The sequence below is a fragment of the Eutrigla gurnardus genome (assembly GCF_963514095.1).
Source record: "Eutrigla gurnardus genome assembly, chromosome: 7".
Lineage (NCBI taxonomy): Eukaryota > Metazoa > Chordata > Actinopteri > Perciformes > Triglidae > Eutrigla > Eutrigla gurnardus.
In genome coordinates this window covers 30049104-30074517 of record NC_139921.1, presented here as the reverse complement: position 1 = coordinate 30074517, position 25414 = coordinate 30049104, and the positions used below count along the sequence as shown (strand labels likewise).

The 25414-nt window shown below is 44.2% G+C and overlaps 1 protein-coding gene across 9 annotated transcripts in view; it reads left to right on the top strand.

Moving 5' to 3' along the window:
- The window catches only part of dtnbb (dystrobrevin, beta b), a 28355-nt gene extending 2941 nt beyond the window's left edge, over positions 1–25414 (top strand). Inside the window, exons 3-21 of one of the 9 annotated variants that reach the window (XM_084013813.1) lie at positions 903–970; positions 1275–1355; positions 1441–1654; positions 3017–3102; positions 3343–3497; positions 3599–3701; positions 4085–4251; positions 5141–5265; positions 11902–11976; positions 15605–15695; positions 16320–16408; positions 17032–17145; positions 18334–18430; positions 18675–18695; positions 21297–21456; positions 21546–21635; positions 21928–21981; positions 22168–23722; positions 23760–25414. In XM_084013813.1, coding sequence (XP_083869939.1) covers positions 904–970; positions 1275–1355; positions 1441–1654; positions 3017–3102; positions 3343–3497; positions 3599–3701; positions 4085–4251; positions 5141–5265; positions 11902–11976; positions 15605–15695; positions 16320–16408; positions 17032–17145; positions 18334–18430; positions 18675–18695; positions 21297–21456; positions 21546–21635; positions 21928–21981; positions 22168–22193 — 1815 coding nt within the window. In that variant the 5' untranslated portion in view covers position 903 and the 3' untranslated portion in view covers positions 22194–23722; positions 23760–25414. Of the gene's footprint in view, positions 1–902; positions 971–1274; positions 1356–1440; positions 1655–3016; positions 3103–3342; positions 3498–3595; positions 3702–4084; positions 4252–5140; positions 5266–11901; positions 11977–15604; positions 15696–16319; positions 16409–17031; positions 17146–18333; positions 18431–18674; positions 18696–21296; positions 21457–21545; positions 21636–21927; positions 21982–22167; positions 23723–23759 lie in introns of all 9 variants that reach the window. The other 8 variants (XM_084013814.1, XM_084013815.1, XM_084013812.1 and 5 more) reach the window with 8 other exon arrangements.

Below are 25414 nucleotides of genomic sequence, written 5' to 3'. Positions count from 1 at the left end.
ATATATTGATACCACCACCATCATCATCATTTCATGACAACACAGAGCAACCAGAAGAAAGGATCAGGACATTAGAAGCCCCGATGACACGTGTTGAAGACAGTAGAAGGAAGGAATGAATGTTGTTTTCTTCCTCCAGTAGGAGTGCTAGACACAGACACGGAGGCAGCACTGATCATGAATCAGACTTCAAGTTTAAAGTGCACAGCAGACGAGTCTTTGGTATGGAAGAGACGATTAGCTCTTTGTGATCCTCCACTCGGCATCTGATACCTGCATTCTGAATATTGATCTCATATCTATTTTTTGACGGCGGTATTATGAACATATCATTCCTGTGCAATAGATTTTAATGCTAAATACACATTAAAGACATTTCCAGAACTGTCTCAGTTTGCCACACACCCAGCTCGGGAACCAGCGTTTGTAAAGATTGTAATTCGTGTTATTTTGCAACCTTTAGAGGAGCTGGTAGGCAGGTTGTTTGTTCTGTTGAACACTGAAACATACCCGTTAAGATCATCTCTATAACTCATATAAGTCATATAATCTCTGTGTTTGACAGCGGCGTGAATAGCCAGTGATGACTAATACCCTTGATGTACAGAGGAAATAACAAAGATGAGAGAACACCATGTACACTGCTGGTAAACCAGCGTTCAGGAGCTAACCAGCTGAAAATAGAATATACTAATATAATATCCCAATAACGCACGCATGGAGATCTTCCTGTTGAGATGTGAACTCATGAGCTTAGTCATAGTCTGAAACATTTTCATCAATTGCACTGAAATTGCTATTAATCATCTTCATGTGGTTTCCTGATTGACTCTGGATGATGACAAGAAGCTGTGACGTGAACAAGCAACAGTAAACGCTGCATGTTCTGCTGTTTGCTGCAGAATGATCGAGGAAGGCAGCAAGCGGGGCAAGGCCATGGTGGAGAAGAGGCAGCTCTTCATGGAGATGAGTGAGTGGAGCGGATTCTTGTGATTCTTTGACTGTGCAGGAGATTCACACGTACAGTACAATTCCTCCCACACACACACACACACACACACACACACACACACACACACACACACACACACACACACACACACACACACACACACACACACACACACACACACACACACACACACAGCGATCGTGATGAAATGTTCCTCCTGAAAAAGCCTGATTGTGTTTGATAAGACCTCCATGTTATTTCATCAAACCGGACGTTCATCTGGGATCTAAAGTGTTTTTTTCTTTGTGCTTTTCTTTTGCAGGAGCTCAAAACTTCGATGTGATCAGACTGTCGACTTACAGGACTGCCTGCAAACTCCGCTTTGTGCAAAAGAGATGCAACCGTAAGAAGATTCCCATTTCAACCGTTCTGCTGCAAAGCCTTCAGAAACACATGTTGAAGACACAGTGGGTTTTCTCTCCCCTCAGTTCATCTGGTGGATGTCTGGAACATGATCGAAGCCTTTCGTGACAACGGCCTCAACACGTTGGACCACAATGCCGAGATCAATGTGTCGCGGCTGGAGACCATCCTGTCTTCGATCTACTACCAGCTCAACAAGCGGCTGCCCACCACCCACCAGATCAATGTGGAGCAGTCCATCGGGCTGCTGCTCAACTTCATGGTGGCCACTTACGACAGGTAGGGGGGGCAGGCAGACGGCAACGCCCTGCCGGTGGTGATCACTGGGATCAATTTACTGATGGTTCACTTTCATTTTTACAAAACGCTGTGTTGAACCTGGTATAAATGATGGCAATCACTTCATGGTTTAGTCATTTTTGTGATATTAAAGCATGAATTACTCTTTATGACACGAAAACAAAAGTCTACATTTTATTGGATTATTTATGCATTATGTATTGATTACAATGTTATATTATTATTATTCAAATTAAGCAGTTGAAGGACATTTCTTTCAACTAATTAGCTAAAAAAGTTCATTTATAGCAAAATATTAAAACAAATATGTGAGTATCTTTTCTTAAAGTATAGCACATTAATTATCTTTGGGTTTTTGACTGTTGGTCAAAATCAAATCTTTAGACTAATGAGCTGACTGAATAAAACTGTCACAGAACCTTATCAGCTTTAATAGCATTTAATAGCATTAATACATACTTCTTTGTTTCCAGGAAAGTCAATTACAGAAAGTAGGTTACAGGAAAAAAAAAAGAAGAAAAAAAAAGAAAATGCATCATCCATGTGTAGGTTTATAACTATAGAAGGTAAACGCCCCCAAAATCCCAGAAAGAAATACAAAGCACATGCCGTTAGTGTTCTCAAGGTAACTCTGACTTCATTGTAGGTTCTAGTCCTCAGACGTCACAGCAACACATGCCAAACCCTCCCAATCAGCTGGAGTATTCCTGGCGATGCCTTACTGTATCTCCCTCCTCTTAATGTCTGCACTGCACTCGGCATCCTGCAGCACGGAGCTGTATTATTGACCGTGAAGCTCTCTCATTATTGTACCGTGCTCAAACGGATCGGCTGCTGGCTCCGTCCATTCATCCAGGCTGCTCTGGTGTCGCTTCGGTATTATTCATGCCCGCCATATCTCTAAGAAACTTTTGTGGAAATGACTATCTGTGATCACAGGAAGCAGTTTCACTATCTGTCCCTGAGGTCCAGATTGAATTAGGCAGAAGAGCTTTCATGTCCTCTGTCACCTCTTGGAAACCGGAGTATAAATGAATCTGAAATGAAAGAACTGGTCTCTCTTGGCAAGTTGAAATGATTTAAAGGGGTCTTGAGGCAGCCTGACCTGAATATGCCATGTTAATCTGTGATTTAAGGCTTAGTTCAGGATTTTGGGCATTTTATACACTATTAGATACATACAGTACCGTACATATTGTATGCATTACTTTATCTGAGGTGACATTATAAAATTAGATCAGCAGCCAAAACCTCCTGGTTATATCAGACCAAAACCAGTCAGTGATTGAATAAAAAGGTGTGTTTTAGTGCCTCTGAATCACCCTCTCTTTCTACTTGCAGTGAAAGCCATGGGAAGCTGACCGTGTTCTCAATGAAAGCCATGCTGTCGACAATGTGTGGAGGGAAAATTGTGGACAAACTACGCTGTAAGTACATTTCTAAACATCCCTCGCTACCAGTAGATATGTACGTGAACGAGCTGCATTTTTTAATGAGCTAGATATTCTCAAATCTGATGTCATCGACTACCTTCATGCAGCTAAACAAGTCAAACACATGGGGGCACTGTTGCAACATGTATGCAGATCATTAGTGCAGCATACAGACTGTGGACCAATGTCAAAAAGCCTGCACTTTGGTAATAAATCGGACATCGGCTGTCTCAGATATTTTCTCACAGATCTCGGACTCCGGAGGAGTCATGATGTTTGCAAAGTTTGACCAGTTTCTCCGGGAGGTGCTGAAACTCCCCACGGCGGTGTTCGAGGGCCCTTCCTTCGGCTACACGGAGCATTCGGTGCGGACGTGCTTCCCTCAGCAGGTATGAGGAGGATACCTGAACACCCTGCCCTCTTTCCTCTTTTCCATCTCTAATAATCTACACATTTGTATGACCCGTTTGTGTGTGTTTGTATCTAGAAGAAGATTATGCTGAACACCTTTTTGGATGTGTTGATGGCAGATCCTCCACCTCAATGCCTCGTATGGCTTCCCCTCATGCACCGACTTGCTAATGTTGAAAATGGTGAGTTCTGGACCTTCAGATATTTGTGTTCACTCTGCATCCATATTGGAGTTTAATTAATAATGCATGCTTTTAACTGAGGATGCACTCATCCAATACTGACGTCGGACTCAACCTACTGCTGCCTTTCTAAAGGTTCCCAAGTCTAACAGTTTAGAAATGACTCACTTAACATGATCATATATTTTATGTAAATTAGTAAGTTCAAGGTCAAGTAAAGTACAAGTGCCTCAAACTTTGATCCAAGTACGGTTCTTGAATAAATGTCGACCCCTGGCTGTGGGAGAACGTCAGACCAACCATCGCCTTCAAAGTATATCAATAAAGACAATAGGATACAAATAGAAACTATAAACGAGTGAGCTGTTGTTTTTGCCCAACAGTCTTCCATCCGGTGGAATGTTCATATTGCCGGAGCGAGAGCATGATGGGTTTCCGGTATCGGTGCCAACAGTGCCATGGCTACCAGCTCTGCCAGAGCTGCTTCTGGCGTGGTCATGCCAATGGTCCCCATAGCAACCAGCACCAGATGAAGGAGCACTCGTCTTGGGTGAGGCGAAGCCCTGATCTCTCTCAGTCTTACATAGCGCTGTTCCCTTTTCAGAACAATCCACCAACATGGCAGGTTGTCCTGTCAAAGGAAGCCAGGAGGGATTTTATGGGGTTTCACACATTTTGGCAAATTAAGTTGTATAGAATGAATTTGTTGTGTTGCCGCATCGCCGCCAAGCTTCATAATTATGTTATGAATTGAAACAAGAGAAATCAAAGGCGCTGGATCCCAAATCCAATTCCCTTCCCACTCGGTTTTTGCACGGAAGAGAATGACTCAGGACTTAAATAACATGAAACACAAACCAGTAACACACAAACGTTATGATGTTCGTCATGAACGTTAGGTGGATGAATCTATTCTGGATGATTTCCTTCTTTTGTGACAGATGTGAAACACATCTGGGGCATTATCCACCACATTTTATTTATTTGATTTTAAAAACCATCCAGCACAGTTCTGATTATCTGAAATTATTTGCCACTTCCTTATTCTTTGCTTAAAACTGACTATTTCAGCACAATGACGCACAAGGCAGGCCTCAACACTAACTTCCAACCAGGCATCAGCTTTTGGAAACTGAAAACATGGTTTCCATTTTTAGTCACCTTTTATATATTTTATTTCATAAAAGAGTATTTTCTGGACCCAATTGCCCACAAGAGATCCATTGAGTCCTTCAGCATTGAAGTCTTGGATTGTGGGTGACACCAATACCCTCTCCACTTCTAGATATATGACCTCCAGTCTGTCTGGGTCCTGTTTAGACCTCTGAATCCCCTCTCAAATACAGCTAAAGAGACATGTTTTAAACGTTGGTTGGCAATGTTGGATGTGGAGCCCTGCAAGGTGACAGATACTCTTCTTTGTCCCGCCCTCCTCGCAGAAGTCTCCGGCCAAAAAGCTGAGCCACGCAATCAGTAAATCTCTGGGCTGCGTCCCCATCGGAGAGCCGCCACATCCTGTGTTCCCGGAGCAGGCCGAGAGACCGCAGGAGCTCAGCCACACTGTGTGAGTGCCATTCCCAACGCATCCCACCACTAGTTGTGTCATTAATTTGTCCGATTTGTCGATTCACCGGCAGCGTGCTCATGATCTACGGCCGCTCCTCGTCATGTAACTGCCGCCATCTTTCCATTCCGCTGTCACCGTCTGACTGATAAAAGTGCCATCTCGCTGAGATGTCAAGCCCGTGATTATTTGGTGATATACTGCAGCAGCACACTCCGTGCTTTGACGCTCTCATATGAAGTCATTATAGGAAATGCATTAGATTTCACTGCCGTCTTAAATCCTGCATGCTCATTTACAGTCCAGCTGAAAAACTGTATGATTTCCATAATCAATTCCACCTCTGAGATACATCCACAGAAGTCCACATCGCAAAGGTCACGTCATATTTCTCTCATCATGCTTCGCCAAAACTCTTGGCCTCTGCCGAGATGGAAATCTTATAATGTTTCAGATTTTAAAAAGTGATTTAATCTTTTACTCAACTTACTTTTGACATTCCTCACGGCGCATTTCACGACAAAATCCTCGCATTCATATTCCAGTCACGACTATAAATCTAAGCCGCCTGTATACGGTTTCGCTTCTGGCAAGTGTCAGTGAGTAATTGATAGTGAGCGACATCACGGTGGAGGAACCGGCGCAGTGAATATCAACAAACACAGACAAACAGAAATACATCCACAGGATTTCCTGTTCCACGGCGTGACATGCTCTCTGACGCAGTTCTCACATCGCTGCATATATATACAGTATATATATATATATATATATATACACTGTATATACACTGTATATATATATATACAGTATACACTCAACAAAAATATAAACGCAACACTTTTGTTTTTGCTCCCATTTTTCATGAGATGGACTTAAAGATCTAAAATTCATTCCAGATACACAATATTACCATTTCTCTCAAACATTGTTCACAAATCAGTCTAAATGTGTGATAGTGAGCACTTCTGCTTTGCTGAGATAATCCATCCCACCTCACAGGTGTGCCACATCAAGATGCTGATCTGACATCATGATTAGTGCACAGGTGTACCTTATACTGTCCACAATAAAAGGCCACTCTGAAATGTGCAGTTTTGTCTCACAGCAAAATGCCACAGATGCCACAAGCATTGAGGGAGCGTGCAATTGGCATGCTGACAGCAGGAATGTCAACCAGATCTGTTGCTCGTGCATTGAATGTTCATTTCTCCACCATAAGCCGTCTCCAAAGGCGTTTCAGAGAATATGGCAGTACATCCAACCGGCCTCACAACCGCAGACCACGTGTAACCACACCAGCCCAGGACCTCCACATCCAGCAGGTTCACCTCCAAGATCGTCTGAGACCAGCCACTCAGACAGCTGCTGAAACAATTGGTTTGCATAACCAAACAATTTCTGCACAAACTGTCAGAAACCGTCTCAGGGAAGCTCAACTGCATGCTCGTCGTCCTCATCGGGGTCTTGACCTGACTCCAGCTCGTCGCCGTAACAGACTTGAGTGGGCAAATGCTCACATTCGATGGCGTCTGGCACGTTGGAGAGGTGTTCTCTTCACGGATGAATCTCGGTTTACATTGTTCAGGGCAGATGGCAGACAGCGTGTGTGGCGTTGTGTGGGTGAGCGCTTTGCTGATGTCAATGTTGTGGATCGAGTGGCCCATGGTGGTGGTGGGGTTATGGTATGGGCAGGCATCTGTTATGGACGAAGAACACAGGTGCATTTTATTGATGGCATTTTGAATGCACAGAGATACCGTGATGAGATCCTGAGGCCCATTGTTGTGCCATACATCCATGAACATCACCTCATGTTTCAGCAAGATAATGCACGGCCCCATGTTGCAAGGATCTGTACACAATTCTTGGAAGCTGAAAATGTCCCAGTTCTTGCATGGCCAGCATACTCACCGGACATGTCACCCATTGAGCATGTTTGGGATGTGCTTGACCGGCGTATACGACAGCGTGTACCAGTTCCCACTAATATCCAGCAACTTCGCACAGCCATTGAAGAGGAGTGGACCAACATTCCACAGGCCACAATTGACAATCTGATAAACTCTATGCGAAGAAGATGTGTTGCACTGCATGAGGCAAATGGTGGTCACACCAGATACTGACTGGTTCTGAGTCCCCAGACCCCCAATAAAGCAAAAAAAATGCACATTTCAGGGTGGCCTTTTATTGTGGGCAGTATAAGGCACACCTGTGCACTAATCATGATGTCAGATCAGCATCTTGATGTGGCACACCTGTGAGGTGGGATGGATTATCTCAGCAAAGCAGAAGTGCTCACTATCACACATTTAGACTGATTTGTGAACAATGTTTGAGAGAAATGGTAATATTGTGTATCTGGAATGAATTTTAGATCTTTAAGTCCATCTCATGAAAAATGGGAGCAAAAACAAAAGTGTTGCGTTTATATTTTTGTTGAGTGTATATATATATATATATATATATATATATATATATATATATATATATATATATATATATAGTAAAAGAAACTTCTGGTCTCCTTTAATACTTTAATGGACAAAGTGCATTCTCATGCCCTCTCAGATGGCATTTCATGGTTGGTGGCATCGTGTGTGTGTGTGTGTGTGTGTGTGTGTGTGTGTGTGTGTGTGTGTGTGTGTGTGTGTGTTCGTGTGTGTGTGTGTGTCTGCTTGTTCGCTGACTTTTTGGAGATTGGATGTGACTGTTGACTCCTGAGACGTTGTGCATGTCTCTATTGTATAGTGAAAAGTCCTGCCTTTGTTTGAAAAGTGTCTATTTTTGGTTCCAGAAGCATTTATGTTTTCATTTGGATGTGGTGATGAAGTAGCGCCGTTGCCATGAAAAGATCTTTTCTCACCCTGACAACCATTCAAAACACGTATTCATCGGTGACTGCCATTCTGAATTTAGACTCAGATTTAACGCTTCCATATTTAACTGTGCACGCCTTCAAACTGCAGTGCAGATTGGGAAATCACACGCAAGGAAAATGCTGTGATCCTGATTAAATATCCAGATTGTATTTTGTCATTCGTTTGGAAAGCGGCACATCGTTTGACATTGAGCATGAAGACTGAAAACAGTGAGAAACGGCCAGCCAGGCTCTGCCCTCGGGGACTAAATCCACCTATCAGCGCTTCTAAAGTTCACTCATTAACATGTTGATCCTGTTTGTTTAATCCAAACACAAAGTGCAAGATTCCAGACTGCACATAACCCCCACACGATAAAACAAATGGAGTTTTTTTCATGAAGAGGCAACTGCGGTGTCTTAACACACTTGTAGAAGTGCTGGCAGGTGGATTTGATCCTCTTTAAACAATCCCAGGCTAGCGGTTTCCTGTCTTTATGCTAAGCTAAGAGAACTTCATATCTACCTGAGATGTGAGAGAGGTAAATCGTCTCATCTAGCTCGGGGCAAAACATATGAACTATTCCTCAAACACAACACACCTATGGTAAATCCTACGCCTGCACTCTCCGGGGACATGAGCCATAAGGAAGCCGGCACTAATTGAGTAATTCTCACTTGTTAATGGTCGGTTTCAGAATACAGTAATCGTCCGCCTGCCAATTCCCATGACGATTCCCCTGCTGGCTCACTGGATCCTTCAGAGAATTAGTCACAGGAAAACTGCCAAGCCTCCGATTTTATTCTGAATCCACTTCATTTTATTGATATATAACAGAGAGAGAGAGAGAGAGAGAGAGAGAGAGAGAGAGAGAGAGAGAGACTAGTGCAGCTAGTTGCCGATCCTGACAAATGTTGTCTGTGAAGAGGTGATAGTTGATGTTGTGAACCAGGAGAGGATACATCAGAGTGGTCTCTCAGGTGTGTGTGTGTGTGTGTGTGTGTGTGTGTGTGTGTGTGTGTGTGTGTGTGTGTGTGTGTGTGTGTGTGTGTGTGTGTGTGTGTGAGGCTGACGACATGGCTGTGACTGAGTCATAATGGCAGAATCAGGGTAGAGTGTCAGACTTGCTCAAAACTCCCGAACTGAACGGACATGAGTCTCCCGGGTGTCCAAACCCCTCCAAACATCCTCTCCAGACAAAGAATCTGAAGTAGAATTCCGATGCTGCTTTTTTTAAATATTTACTGGCGTCTGAAAGCAAAGCCAACAGCTGAGCTGAGAATTTGTCTCCCTTCCACTCAAACTGTCAGTGATTGTGGAGTTACGTTTGGGAGGTCGGTAGGAGTGAGAGGTTGGGTTCTCAGAGACTTTAAATCTATCATGGGGCTTCTTACCTTCACACTGAGCAGCACTTCCTGAAGCACCGAAATACACTATAGTGTCACATTTAATATTTAGCCATGTTCATATATAATCCCCAGAAATCCCTTTACATTTTAAACTGCCCTCTTCTGTTTTAAACATTTAAATAAAATTCCATCAATGTGGTTAAAATGGAGAGAGCAGGCATGACTTTTCTATTAGTCAGCGGGGAGAGAGGAGCACCTCTGCCAGCAGGAGAGGATGCTTCACTTCTGCGTATTATTTTTAGGCTGAGGGCAAACGAAGGCAGTCACGCATCCGTGGTTTGTTAGAAATAAGGTGAATATGTGTGTGTGCAGCCCCACCACACTTCACCCCCCCTTTGTACCCCTGCCAACTGCCGAGTGCCAGGAAAGGGTGGCACATTGTCATTCACCGCACGCAGGTAACACAAGGCGTAGCGCATTGCAGACTTTGATCTCTTAGTGCCTAAACGTTGTGTTAATTCACTCCCATTGACCTCTGAGGCACCAGCTGAGTTACTGTGTCTTTAAATCAGCATTTCTTCGGTCCTCCTCCTCCTCAGTGAACCACGAGGCTCCAGACAGACGTGAACCCACTAGGACGTCTGTTAAAATGAATCTAAATCTGAGAGGAAATACTTTTACATAAGAGGAAGCTCCTTTCTTTCTTTTCTTTTTTAAACGCGCCCCACAGTTCCACAGGAGTTATATTTGTGCTTGCAAAGGACTGATTATTAATAGAAGGATAGCTGTGAAGAGCTTTGACTTATGTAACTCGCTGAAGGTACGAGGAAGAGTTTAGATATGTAAATGGAATTATAGTACAGACTGCAGAGGCCGGGTTGTTTTTTCATCCGGAGGGATGAGAGTAGATTTGTGCCTTTTTGTTTAAGTTGCAAGTGGTCTTTTCCTAATTTCCAGTATGAATTCATGTGTTAAAGTGGGGTGAAAAGACCGAGCCAGAGAGAGAGAGAGAGAGAGAGAGAGAGAGAGAGAGAGAGAGAGACCCGTGTCGTCATGAAGTCATGTGACCGCTGAGTTTCCTTGGAGACAGCAGCAGTGTAGTACATTGAGATGCTCGCTTGCTCAGTTGAGGGCAGATTAGGCATCTGGCAACAGGAGCAGTTGGATGTATTTTGCCAGCCGGGCAGGTGCTCTCTCTCCTGACAGAGGTAAGTGTGACGCCTCCTCTTCTCTGTCTGCTACTTCAGGCTTATTGTTATTGTTATTATATTGTAATATCATGAGGGTTAAATGTGAGGTAAACATCACAACTTTGTCTGTGAAGGAGACTAAAAAAGGCAGCATGTGCAGGTGTTGAGTAGTTGCTTTTTCTTCTTCCTGTTATTATTGCTTGAAATGTAAGAATTAGCAGGATTGTGTTCTAATATATAAATTCCAGGGTTGTCTTTGATTTTGTTAGGCTAGTCCTGAGGGACATTTAAATGTACAAAGCAATAAATAATTGCAGCGAGTCTTTAAAAAGAACACGCCAAAACCCACACGAGCATCCACATGAATGCAGGGAATAATATGTACGTATGTTTTGGTTCGTGAAACAACTAACAAATTGTTTGAATACAATTAGTGATCCAGAAAGGATGCAGCCTCTCCTGCTCTTATTTTTAGCAGCACAATAATATCGTGTGCTGTTGAGGCATCGGAGCAGACAAACTCTCAGTGTCTTGTGCTGATAACATTATTCTGTACAATGTGGAGTTAGATTTTGGCCCAAAAATGCTGATAGGACAAATAAGCCCACCAGGACACCATGCTGTTCGGTGCGATTTGCCTTTTACATGATAACGAGGGCTTTTAAACAACTATGGAGGGATGCTACGTGCAGGAGACGAGAACAGCAGCGACATGGAAACGCTGTGATGTCTGTGGAGCACCGGAGATGTGCAGGGTGATATTGTGATCCGTTAATGAGACTCTGTGGTCCAAGGATTCGGGCTCCGATGAGCTCGCTGGGGGCCATCGAATCCGCCGCCAGATGGACCCCATCGCTTTGTTTACTCTCACAAATTACCTCCCACAATGTCACCTTTGCTAGTTTTTCACAGACTTCCAGTTTAATTAGTTTCCTTGTCTGCTGTTGTTGCTCTTGCTCATGTTAATTAGGTTGAAGCTAATAGCCCTAAAAACATTTAAATTGTTCCTGCAAAAGTCAATTATTTCGTTAACTCAAGTACAACATTTTGTGCACCACACTTAGTATAGTTCATAATGACCCCCCCGCCCCCCTTCTTTTACAGATTCAATTGAAGTCAGGATCGCTGATTCATGATTACTAATAAAATGCAAATGCCCTCGACCCCCGTTCCCTGGTGACGAGCACCACAGGCCTCTGCAGCGTAGCATTAAAGACCTGTAATCTTGTCTTTTAGTCAGCCCAAACCAGTGGCCAACGACATGAACGACACAATGCTCATGTCCTCCGGGACGCCGACGCCTACCAAAAGGTAAGCACCCCGGGCTCAACGCACACATTTTCTTTTTAAGACGGGATTTGCTCATGTATTCTCTGAAGATGGCGGAATGTCACGGCGAGTTACACACATGCAAAAAGAAGTTCCCGTAATCCCACAGGATTCAGTCGGTGCTCAGAATAGGTGACAGATTCTCCAGCGAGGAAAATGGGACTACAGATGTTATTCGATCCCCCACACTTTACACACTTGTGCATCCGAGCAGCATGCCCTTGTGAGAGTATTTTTAGAGAGAAATCTGTCATGCAGTCATGAAGAATATCTGAGCACTCCTACTTAAAAGGTTGATTTGACAGAAAGATTCTGATTAGAGTTGGAGCCCCGTCCTCCTAATTGTCCTCTCGTTTCAGCCTCTCAGTTTAAGGCCACCTCCGTTATTATTTACTCACAGTGGGAATGAATCGCTGTGGTTATGAATGATAATGGAGAGCACTTTGAGGCTGCTGTAATGTATCCGCGCTGTCCTGCCAGTCTGTGCTGGGGGAATTTTCCCCTTTGTGTACAGTATCTGTCGCTCACATCTTTCCGACAACGTGTGTTTGCAGGATGAGTCTGCTTCCCACGGCACATTAGAAGGGACGTTACCGTCTGCTGTACGGATACATCAACCCTGTTTAAGATCAGGTGTTTGATTGAAATCTAGTGTGTGGCTGCCATTTCATGCCGTACTACCAGGAACTCGGCTGCTGAAGGGCAGCATGGACGCTGCAAAAAAGAGACTGAACCTTTAAATGTGTATCAAAAGTCTGAGCCGACATCCCGTACTTCCTTCACTTACATGACGAGTGTAAGAATCTAACCTTGTGGGAAGATTTCCGCTCTGCGTTTCGAAAAAAAAAACAAGATGCAAACGATCAATACCGGATTACGTTTCTTGCAGAGATTGACATTTTTTGCAGCGCAGCCTTGTTTCCAAGATTAGAGCGGGTTTTTAGGGGAAGCTGAGAAGATAGGGACCCCCGAGGCAGTGAGCGATGCCGGCATCCAGATCCGTGGAGGTCCGTGGAACGCGTCACGTGTTGCAGGCGTGTCCGAGAGCGAGGCGACGCTCTCCTGAGGTGTTTCACCGTGGCAGCGGTGAAGAAGCCTGGTGACCTTTGTCTTGACATTTTGCTGTGAGTCAGCGCCGTTGTGGGAAGATGTCATGCTCTGATGATGCCATTTGCCTGGGGAGAAATAATAACAACAAAGCTGCCACATTTAGGGCAACAATTGTGTGTGATGCTTCCACAATAGATTGTGTTGAGAGGTAGATAAGGTGTTGAACGAGGAGGGAAGTTAGAGGTTGCAGAGTTCAGGACCGGCCTGGTTTTCCTAGCTATGAACCCATTATATTATTCTAATTAGCCGGCACCAGTCTGCCTGCTCTTACACGAGTGTCCTATGAGTCAAAGATGCTGCTGCTGAATAATGCAGAGCTCCTTGTGGCGCTGCCTCAGCTGAAGAGCCCCCGAACTGAAAAAGCAGCACCGGTGCTGTCCTTGTTTGTTGACCCATTCACATCCAAAAGGGGGAAAAAAACACAAAACACATTCATGATGGTGTGTTCTCAGTGCAGGACTGAAGCTGGAACGCTCCCCGGCCTCCATCACAGTGTGCTCTCTGATATTGTCGGCTCTGCTGACATGGCATCTGCTCCCTCCCACCTCGCTCTGCTCTCACAGACAATCGCTCACCACGAGCTTGTCCTCCAAGGGCGAACCGCAATTTATTACCTGTTAGTCATGCAGAACCGCGGCTGCAGAAGACAGAGTTAGAAAAAAAGGAAAACGCTGTCTTCAGCTTGATGAGTTTTAATTCAGAGTTAATTGAGAATTGACCAAATGTGAGTCAGAATGGAAACACGGCCGTTTGTGTTTCTATCAGGAGGCTTTGTTACATAAGACTTTAACTCCTTTAACCAGTGGAACGTCCAACTGAAACGGCATTTCAGGAGTATCTAGCTTCCGTATTTCTGAGTGAAACGGGACACAACGCCGGCTGGAATTTGATTTGATGGTTGAAAAGATTACGACCTTCTCTAGCTCCGTGCAGAACCGAAGTCTCAGGTTGATTCAGCGATCGCTGATTGGTTGGGACCAGCTGATCTAGGTATGTGTCATATTTTGTTTTCCAGGAAGAAAAACAAATTGGATTTAAAGTTAGAAATATGAACAAACTGATTTTTTTTATTTTTTTAAGCTATGTTGTTAGATAGGTGAACTCTATGACTGGGGCTCAAAATATATAAACAGAAAGGTTTATATTAAAAACACAGATTTGAAAGAAAAGCTAACAAAATGAGTTTCCTTAGACATAATGCGTAACCATGGAACAAAGTTCTTTTAACATTTAATTAATTAAACACTGCATTCAATAGATGCATGCATGCATGCCACTCATGTAAATCATCTTTATGGAAGGTAACACGAGGCCGGGATGACTGAAGGGATGTAGAGATTACTATGCCTCCTTTGCAATACAGAGTAAAGTATGACATTTGTTTTGGGTTTAGGTTTATTACCATCCAGCGAATCAAAACACGCCGTTTAAAGAGCAGAATCTGTCATGTTTCCGGCCTATGGGACGAGTGGTGTCTGAGTTTTTGTGTGAGAGTAACAAAACTGGTGCCATCTTCAGATGTGAGACAAAAATACAAGTATCTGGGAAAGATGCCAGTTCAGGAGGGCTTGAAGGCAAGTTCATGCATCTTTGTCCAAAACCTACAACATCAAGTACAACCATCAGGTAGTGCCAGGAAACTCCCCGACGGAGCCGCTTCTATACAGATAGCCCAAAGATCCAGACACGCAGTCCAGCTCCCCAAGACCCCGTTGGGTCGCGGCGTTTCCAGAGCCAAACCAGCAGCTTCCTGATGTGCGTTAATGTATTACTTTCATTTTACAAAAATACCTCAGGCTCTGTCTACGCTGTAGCCCGAGGATGAGAGTGAATTATTTAGAGAGTGTCCCATTTCTTGTCTACTGAAGACCAACTGAATGCTTTTTTTGCTGAGTCAGGTGACATCGTCTTTGAACAAGTGGAATGATCCTCGGTAGTCAGTATTTTAAGATCTAAATGATCTCATCACACTGGCAGCTTTGAGAAAGATAAGATGTTCCTACAGGATTGGGTCAAAAGGCCGGTTTGCAGTGTGTTTAGGACTCTGGTTGTTGCTGCGCTGGGTTTTCGGAGCCAGATTGGGTTTAATGGTGATAATCAGCTCTCCGGTCAGAGTGAGTTGCACTATTTCAGTTCCCTTCACTCTCCATTGCAGACCGCCGGCCGCAAAGGGACAGCATATGTCCCGTCATCTGCCCACGCCATATGCCACGCCCACGATCATTGAAAGCATCATGCCCTATTTGACATTTCCTGTCAGCGATGACCAGAACCGGCCGTTCTGCATTCTCCCCGCTCATATCCATCTCAGCTCATTGTTACGGCCTATTATGTGTCTATCAACACTAAGTGAAATATATTAAAGGTCACCTCGATTATCAAGTGTCACAGAATTACTTTGACAAACTTTCTTTTTGTCTTACATACTGTGTGTGTGTGTGTGTGTGTGTGTGTGTGTGTGTGTGTGTCTGACATCTTCCTCCTCTGTGACTTTAAGCAGCGTGTTGGAGAGTCCGAGCCGGCTAGATGAAGAGCACCGCCTCATCGCTCGCTACGCCGCACGCCTGGCAGCCGAGGCGGGCAACTCCACGGTGAGTTTCTGACGGGGCGGCCCCCCGACGTGGGCTTCAGTCAACACGCATTTCACTCCTCATGCTCTAACAAGTTATCGTTGAGCGCCGCGTCATCGTGGCTGGAGAACTTCAACGCTGAAGCTGCAGTGGCAACCCACCGTGTAACACTACACTAGTGCTCAAAAATGTCAAAATCTTGTTTTATAGACACATCATCATCATCATCACCACGGTGACAAATACAACCGATGCACTGGTTGTGCGTGAATGCCTCATGTGTACTGTATGGAGGTAATGTAAATCCAGTGCTGGAATGGGGGACTCCGCCGCTACCATCAAAAACCACTTCACGGAGAGATAATTACCCAACGTGAATAGATTCATGACTATTAAAGACGTGAAATCTGAAGCGTTATATCTTCAAAGCGTTGACTCCCAAGAAACAGCTGTTGATGTCGGGTTGCTTTGGGTTTATTGAGAGTTTGCATCACTTTGAGATGGAGGAGAAAGGAAAGCTGTGGTGAGCTGAAACGGCTCCCTGTTAATGCAGAAACATGACACGTCTCCAGCAGGGAGTCCTAGCGGGTCACTGGGGTCAGAAGGTCCTCATTAATGCTATTCTATGCTCATTTGGTTTTTCAGCAACAGTGTCCTCCAACAGATCTGACTTTCAACTTTGATGCCAATAAGCAACAGAGACAACTGATTGCAGAGCTGGAGAACAAAAACAGGTACCGTTCATCATTTAAACACCACTTATTCACTGGAATCAAACAGCATCATGTGACTCGCTGGTTGCTTGATAGCGCTGTAAAGAAACCTTCGTCAAAGTATCATCAGTTCCATTACAGTACTGCACTTAAATATACTTTCTAGGTACATGTACTTTACTTGAGTATTATTATGCCAATTCATACTTCTACTATATTCTCAGAAAATCATTTTTTACTTACTTTGCAGATTTAGACTTACATGCAACACATGGAATACTATTCATTTGCCAACCAGTTAAAAAAGCTGCTTTAATCATGAAAAATAATACAAATAATAATCCAATAAAAACATACATATAATAATTTGAGTAGTCCTTTTCATTTGTTTTTCCAATGGTGGATTTTGACTGTATTTCCGTTTCTACGGCAGCCCAGAACAGACAAACCAAGCACTCACTCTAGAGAGGGCCTCTTGTGTTTGTACATTACAGGCAGCTTGAAATTGGTTGCACAAATGCACCTTAAGGCCACCGTAGGTTCTTGGAAGGGGAGAGGTATTCAGCTACTGTAGATGCCACTGCTTCCTACACCCTGGTCCTTCAGTGTATCCGTTTGCTTAAATGACTGATGATCTCATACAGGGAGATCCTCCAGGAGATCCAGCGGCTGCGTTTGGAGCACGAGCAGGCCTCTCAGCCGACCCCAGAGAAAGCCCAGCAGAACCCCACGCTTCTGACCGAGCTGCGACTCCTCAGGTATCATCCCGGCTCGCACCAGAGCCCCTCTCACGAGAACGCCTCCCTCCCAACGATAAGAGGGATATAGAGCCATATATTAGAATCATGTAGTACTTCAGGCCCGTGAATTAATGTCCTGCTAATTCTGGAGGGTGTTTTTGTATTAGTCGCACCAGCAGCAGCAGGATGGATCATTTGTCATGCTGGCAGGACGCTGACACCCTTGGGTTCAGTTCTTGGAGGAAACTCACCCTGAGAGGACACATTACAGCCCTGAATGACTCCTTGTTTTTTCAGGCTTGGCCTAAATAATGAATCAGCTGTCAGGTTCACGGTCAACAGCCGTCATAACGATGTTAATTTCATGTTTATTCAAGTTTTTCTTACATAGACTATTGGCTACCCTTTGATGCTGGGTCATTATCGGTACACACATTCTATACCAGGACGTCTGTGACGATGAATGCCTTCATCCAGTCTGGCGGTGCAGAACAGAGCTCAGAGATCAGAGGTTTTGATACGTCGACTCGGATCATACGATGATTGCTACACACTCTTTGGAGGTTTTGCAAAATGCAGTTACCCGTTGTGAACACCAGAGGGTGATAATAAGCCAGAATATTGACTGTGTCAAACTCAAGTTACAGGGACACATTGTTCCCTTCTGCTCGCTTGTTTAGAGCGACTGACGCTGCTGAGATTTCCTGGTGAATGGCGGCTTTCTCCTCGCCGACGAGGTGATGGATAGTCGCATGTGTACGCCTTTTTGGTTCTTAAAAAGGTCAAGTGCACCACAATTCATAAGAGTTGTGTCGGTCACAGATATTTACACATGTTGACCAGTAGACAGCTAGGTGCAGCTTGTGAATGTTAAGTGTGGGCCCGTTGTTATGCTCCAACGCTGCAGCGACCCTAAAAATAAAGTGGAAAACGATAATTATAGATATTTGTAACCATGGTGGTTAAAATACTTTGCAGTGGCATGATGCAAATGCAATATGACTCCACATACATGATGCAACATGCTGTGTCTGCAACTGATCCTTGACCTTCAGGTCAATCTGAACACCTCACACACACCTGTACAGGTATCTGGCAGCAAAACAAAAACCCTACAGGAAATACACGTGTTTGTGCAATGGTTTAAAGACAAGATGTACTACTTTGTTAAAGAATTGTGTCTTTGCCCTGAACTCTGTCCTGCAGACACAGGAAGGACGAGCTGGAGAGGCGTATGTCGGCCCTGCAGGAGAGCAGACGGGAGCTGATGGTGCAGCTGGAGGGACTCATGAGGCTGCTAAAGGTAAGATGGTCAGATGTTTCTAGAAGAATCAGGTGCGATGTGAAAGCCCTCTGAATCAAACAATATCGTAGGACGCTGCATAAACACTGAGCCTAAATCAGAATTGCACCGTGCTAATCTTATTTATATGAGTCAGTGGCATGTTTATTTCATTTTGTGGTGATCTTAAGTAATTAATTTACTTTAATTCTGTTGCTGTCACTCTTCTTGCTCTCTCTCACTGCTTACCTTTGCTGGCTGATAGGATGAGGAGCAGAAACAGGCTGTAAGTTGCCCTTAATTCAGTTTGCAAGGCTAAAATCCCCGACCACAGTCTCAGCACTCAGTTTGATGCGACTGACTCCCGCGCTCACACAGATGTGATTGAAGGAAGTGTTTTAAAGGAAGGATCTTCAGGAAGATAATAGGATCCCATCATCTAACTGGGTTACACTGATCTGGTCTTCTTAATCCGGCTACTTCAACACTTCCTTGCTAGCACCAGCATTGCAGAACTAAAACTACAGATGGCGACACAATCTTTAAAATCTTCTCAGGTCGTTGTTCCAAACAAGCCCAAATGTCAGGGACCTGTTCCTTTCATCTGCACTAACAACCTCCCGTCTAATGTGACTGCAGTCTGGCTGGCCATCTGCTGCCTGGCTCAGAGCCACCGACCTGGGCCTGCAGTCACCGAGACACACAGGGATCCTTTCTCTGTGAGATACGGCCTCATCTCCCGTCTCAGCTCAGGCCCAGTCGCCCACCACACATGCTTCTCGTTACTGCCTTGATGCAGTAAAGGTGCACTGTAGACACATGGAGTATAGCCAGCCAGTATAGGATTTCCAGAAGGGTCTCTTGCTTTTTGTTTGTTCTCCCTATGAGGATCAAGTCTGTGTCTGTGTTTGTCTTAATAAAAGTCACCTTTAGAAGCAGAAGCGCGGCCATTCTCTTGTCAAAAGTGCAATCTGTGATACGTTGCTGCGTCGACGTTCCAAAATTGGTCTTGTTGATGTAAAGGCTTGCAGATGGAAGACTACCCAGTATGCCATGTTATCGGCTAACGATGCACCAGCAAAGACATGCCTATAACGTTGGTCAGCTTGGATACATACACTCAACAAAAATATAAACGCAACACTTTTGTTTTTGCTCCCATTTTTCATGAGATGGACTTAAAGATCTAAAATTCATTCCAGATACACAATATTACCATTTCTCTCAAACATTGTTCACAAATCTGTCTAAATGTGTGATAGTGAGCACTTCTGCTTTGCTGAGATAATCCATCCCACCTCACAGGTGTGCCACATCAAGATGCTGATCTGACATCATGATTAGTGCACAGGTGTACCTTATACTGCCCACAATAAAAGGCCACTCTGAAATGTGCAGTTTTGTCTCACAGCAAAATGCCACAGATGCCACAAGCATTGAGGGAGCGTGCAATTGGCATGCTGACAGCAGGAATGTCAACCAGATCTGTTGCTCGTGCATTGAATGTTCATTTCTCCACCATAAGCCGTCTCCAAAGGCGTTTCAGAGAATATGGCAGTACATCCAACCGGCCTCACAACCGCAGACCACGTGTAACCACACCAGCCCAGGACCTCCACATCCAGCAGGTTCACCTCCAAGATCGTCTGAGACCAGCCACTCAGACAGCTGCTGAAACAATTGGTTTGCATAACCAAACAATTTCTGCACAAACTGTCAGAAACCGTCTCAGGGAAGCTCAACTGCATGCTCGTCGTCCTCATCGGGGTCTCCAGCTCGTCACCGTCACAGACTTGAGTGGGCAAATGCTCACATTCGATGGCGTCTGGCACGTTGGAGAGGTGTTCTCTTCACGGATGAATCTCGGTTTACATTGTTCAGGGCAGATGGCAGACAGCGTGTGTGGCGTCGTGTGGGTGAGCGCTTTGCTGATGTCAATGTTGTGGATCGAGTGGCCCATGGTGGTGGTGGGGTTATGGTATGGGCAGGCATCTGTTATGGACGAAGAACACAGGTGCATTTTATTGATGGCATTTTGAATGCACAGAGATACCGTGATGAGATCCTGAGGCCCATTGTTGTGCCATACATCCATGAACATCACCTCATGTTTCAGCAAGATAATGCACGGCCCCATGTTGCAAGGATCTGTACACAATTCTTGGAAGCTGAAAATGTCCCAGTTCTTGCATGGCCAGCATACTCACCGGACATGTCACCCATTGAGCATGTTTGGGATGTGCTAGACCGGCGTATACGACAGCGTGTACCAGTTCCCACTAATATCCAGCAACTTCGCACAGCCATTGAAGAGGAGTGGACCAACATTCCACAGGCCACAATTGACAATCTGATAAACTCTATCCGAAGAAGATGTGTTGCACTGCATGAGGCAAATGGTGGTCACACCAGATACTGACTGGTTCTGAGTCCCCAGACCCCCAATAAAGCAAAAAAATGCACATTTCAGGGTGGCCTTTTATTGTGGGCAGTATAAGGCACACCTGTGCACTAATCATGATGTCAGATCAGCATCTTGATGTGGCACACCTGTGAGGTGGGATGGATTATCTCAGCAAAGCAAAAGTGCTCACTATCACACATTTAGACTGATTTGTGAACAATGTTTGAGAGAAATGGTAATATTGTGTATCTGGAATGAATTTTAGATCTTTAAGTCCATCTCATGAAAAATGGGAGCAAAAACAAAAGTGTTGCGTTTATATTTTTGTTGAGTGTACAATACAAAATGCATATCTTATTATTTTGGTGATGTAGTATTTAGTTGCTCATCAAGATTGTGGCCGATTCATAAACGTGTTTCACAACAAATGCCAGATTCTTTGGGTTCCATTTTTCTAACTGACGATGCTGTGTGACGTTGCAGTCCCAGTCTGGAGGCTCCCCTCATTCCTCCCCGAGCCACGGTGCGGGCTGCTCCATGCCCATGCCCATACGCTCCACCTCGGCCGGGTCCACCCCGACTCACACACCACAGGACTGCCTGGCGGGGGTGGGGGGTGACGTGCTCGAGGCCTTTGCTCAGGGTGAGTGTGCACAGACTCCCCAAACAAGGAGCGCTTTTTATGAAGTCTTATAGTAGAGTTTTGAAGTTTTGAAAATGTCTGTTTTCTAGGTGTACCTAGAAATCTCCGGAATGATCTATTAGTTGCTGCTGATTCAATCACAAACACCATGTCGTCACTGGTGAAAGAGCTCCACTCAGGTCAGTTTATACCAATGTTTCTCAACCACTGTGCCTCACATCGCCATCTACTGGGCCCTGGAGGTACTGCCATGCAGTTGGATTATATTTTTAAAATCTGGTTTTGTAATTGAGAAAGCTAAATAAAACACATATTTACCTCCCAGTTCACCTATTCTCCTTTTTTTCCATGTGATCATTTATTTGAGAAGGAAATGTTTAGCAATCAGAATTGTTGGTAAATGTCATTGCTGAGATATATTTCTCTGCATGTTTGTTATTCTCACACCTGCTTCTGCTGTTTTATTTTCAGTTGATGACGTGGGATTGGATGAGGAGACAACTATGAGGAACGGTGGGGACAGAGGTAAGTCTCAGCAGAACCTCATAGTCCCTACTTTAATCTCTCAGAGCCAGTCATCCCATCCACACGATGCCACGCCAAAACACACTGTAGAAATACTACTACAAAAACAGACATGCATCCCTTCTTCACATCGTGGCTCTCAGGCCGGCATCATCACTAAAAGTGCTCTTCTCTGTGTGAATCCAGGCACATTGAGAGTACAGAAGCACTGAGGACAAGCTAACAACACGCCGCCCTGTAAGGACACACAGTCATCAAACGGGAAGAATCAGCACCAACAACAACAACAATCACCCCTGGCATTAGCACGTAGAGTAATGCATGCTGTAAACTAACAGGATTTCACTATGTGAAAAAAAGTCTCCTCACATCTTGCAGGTAGTGAGATGTGTCTAATTAGCGAGTGTGTATGTTGTCCTGTAAACACAAACTGCTGTAATTATTGATGATTTCCCTCATGACTGCTAAGGAATGGCTTGCTGTGCTTTCTCCCCCAACTGTTCCATCGCAGCAGATCATTCTGTATATAATACTGGAAGCACATGACCACCCCGGGATGAAGGGGTCAATATGTTCCCCGTTATTGACTTTCTATGATTAGCGGTAGTATTTTCTTTTTATTTATTATTTGTTTAAATTATTTCTGCATGAAGTTGCACCCATGTTTGGATGTAGGTATTTACCATGCGACGCCAGCTCTCTGTGGGTTTGTGATGACAGCTGGAGGGTCAGAAGTTGCCTCTGAATTCAGGCCGAGTGGGTTTACTTTCACAATCTGAAGTTTCCTTCAGAATTCTGGATATGCTCTGGTTTTAATGAATAATACTTTGACATTATGGTGGAAAAGAACCTATTCTCCGATCGATACCATTCTCATGAAGAAGGTTATCTTAGTGAGCTAGTCATCACTAGCTAACTAACCACCAGCTGTGTGAATGTGTTGGAGATGAACAGCAAAACTCATACGATGACAATAACATTCTATTCTACTTATAAAGACCGGAAACCGGAGGAAACGGCTAGCCGGGCTCTGTGGGAATGTAAAAGGAGTGCTGAAGCTAAATATGAAGCACCACCACCAGCAGCTAAATAGCTTAGCTTAGCATAAAGACTGGAAGCAGGGTAACAGTTAGATTTGCTCTGTCCAGAGGTAACAGAACCCACCTACCAGCATCAAGCATCAACTGTTTTACAGGATCTTAGTTGCTGGCCTATATCTGGGTCAAGCACAGTGACTTCCTGCCTTCCTGCTGTTAAAGTGAGGCCGACAGGCAAAACCACCATTTTTACGCTTTGTTTTTATACAGCTAAAACAAATGCGATACAGCTAGGCTAGCTCTTTCCCCCCTGTTTTGGGTCTTTATGCTAAGCTATTTCCTTACAGACATGAGAATGGTATTGACGTTCTCATCCAACTCTCGGCAAGACGGTAAATAATCTCAAAATGTTGAACTGTTCCTTTCCGCCGCTGCGTTTCCATGATGCTAATATTCTTTCTATGAATGTGTGCAGAGGCGGCGTCTAAAGAGCGTGGCGCCCCGTATGCATGAAAACACTCACACACTGACACTTTGCTGCTGCTGCTGTGCTCTCAGCGAGCGTCCCTTCTAAATACGAGGGCTGGCCGATTAAGAGAAAACCACAAACACAACAATGAGCCGAGTCTCATTTCCTCCCTGTGAAAACTGAACACACCTGACTGGCTGGCAGCCCCGGTCCTTATTGTTACTAGTGTAGGGAAGTAGCTCAGGATGTCTACACAGTCATGGAGGAGGCAGTGAGTTGTAGTGAACAGATCAAACACTTATACAAGTAGGCTAGTAGGAAAAGGAGAGCTTTATTTACTTGATAAAGGAATACTGAAAGTGTTTATGTGCAATGAGGTGCTCAGGGACTGCAGGGCGACTCTTTTATGTTGGTAATGTCCTTTAACTGCTAGACGTTGATGGCCTCGGAGGTCAAAGGTCGATGATCAAAAATGGAGGGTTTCACCGGTCGATTTGTCTCATTTCGGAATTAAACACTTCAATAAATATATAGAGGAAACGGCAGCAAGAGATTAAATTGCTGGATCAAGAAGAACGTGGATCATTAGAAGGAGAGAACTTGTTCTGAAGTGCTATTTGGTGACGCATGTGTTTGGATATAGTTTGTCTGTGTGAATTTGTGTCTTTGGCAGAAAAGCAAAGTGAGAGGTAGCTGTCAACCGGATAGGATGTTCATTTTGAGTCACATCCGTCTTCCCTTTTTCATTTTTGTCTTCTGGTTCCATGTTTTTTGTCCTTCAGGGTCACCATACATCTCAAAAATGAGCATGTTTGGTGTTTTAGTCAATGCAATGTGATAAAGGTCTGGGAGTAGATTATTATGCTCAGCTCTCAAAGGAAGTTTGTTGAGTTGTGTGCAGTAAGCCGATCCCATAAGCTAAGTATAAGGTTTCAACAACCTGCTACACTGTGTCAAGAACAAAAAGAGGCTTCTCTGTTGTCCACATTTTAAACGTGATGTTTTTATTCAGTTCTCCATTCTATTCTATGTCATTATTGTTTAGTATTAGTGCAGTAATAGTCAATGTAATGAGTTTGTCAAAACGGAGATTCACGTGCACACTCGCGTACACGCCCAACTATAAATGAACACCAAGAAGAAGATGTAAAGTTGAAGAGCCAACATTCTGTGACCACTGCTGTCAAAATGTTTGGAAAAAAACGGTGCAGAAATGATTCAAACTTGAAGAGTTACCGTCTTCCCCTTCATTCTGGCCGCGCATTTCAATTCAAAGGTTTCTTTCATTCTCTCAGTTTGTGCCTGTAGCTGTTCTGTAAAGTGCTGTATAAAAGTAACCGTTACAAATACCATGATCCATCAGCCTTTATGTGTGACTTTGTAAAGATTATTTAGTTATTTAACGTGTTCTGGGGAAACTCATGCTCAGCCTTTACATTCGTGCCAAACTGTTTGCAGACATCGTGTGTCATACAAATGACAGGTATACATACATACGTCTGCATTAGTATGTTGTTGTTGCCCATAGTTTATCACTGAATGCCTGGAGATGCAAATAAAAAAACTTAATAGTTAATAAAGACAGACAACACATTCCAAATCTACTGGTAGACTCACTGATGTCATGAGAGCCTATAGAGGCAACCCTGCACAGCCGGTCAGAGCTACTCGGGGCAACACAAATAGAAGGCAGCCGGTCATAACGAGGTGCACACATTGATGCTTTTATTGTTTGCAGAGAGAGAGAACGTGGAGGACAACCACGATGACGACGCTCCCCTGATGTTACTTATCTATGTATGTGTTCTGTACGGTTACGCTTCTGCTACACATTGGTTTCTCATGTTGATTTTACTAAACATAGTTTTATGTCACAAAGCCACTGTCTTTTGTAAATAAATCAAATGTGAGATATATTAAAAAGATT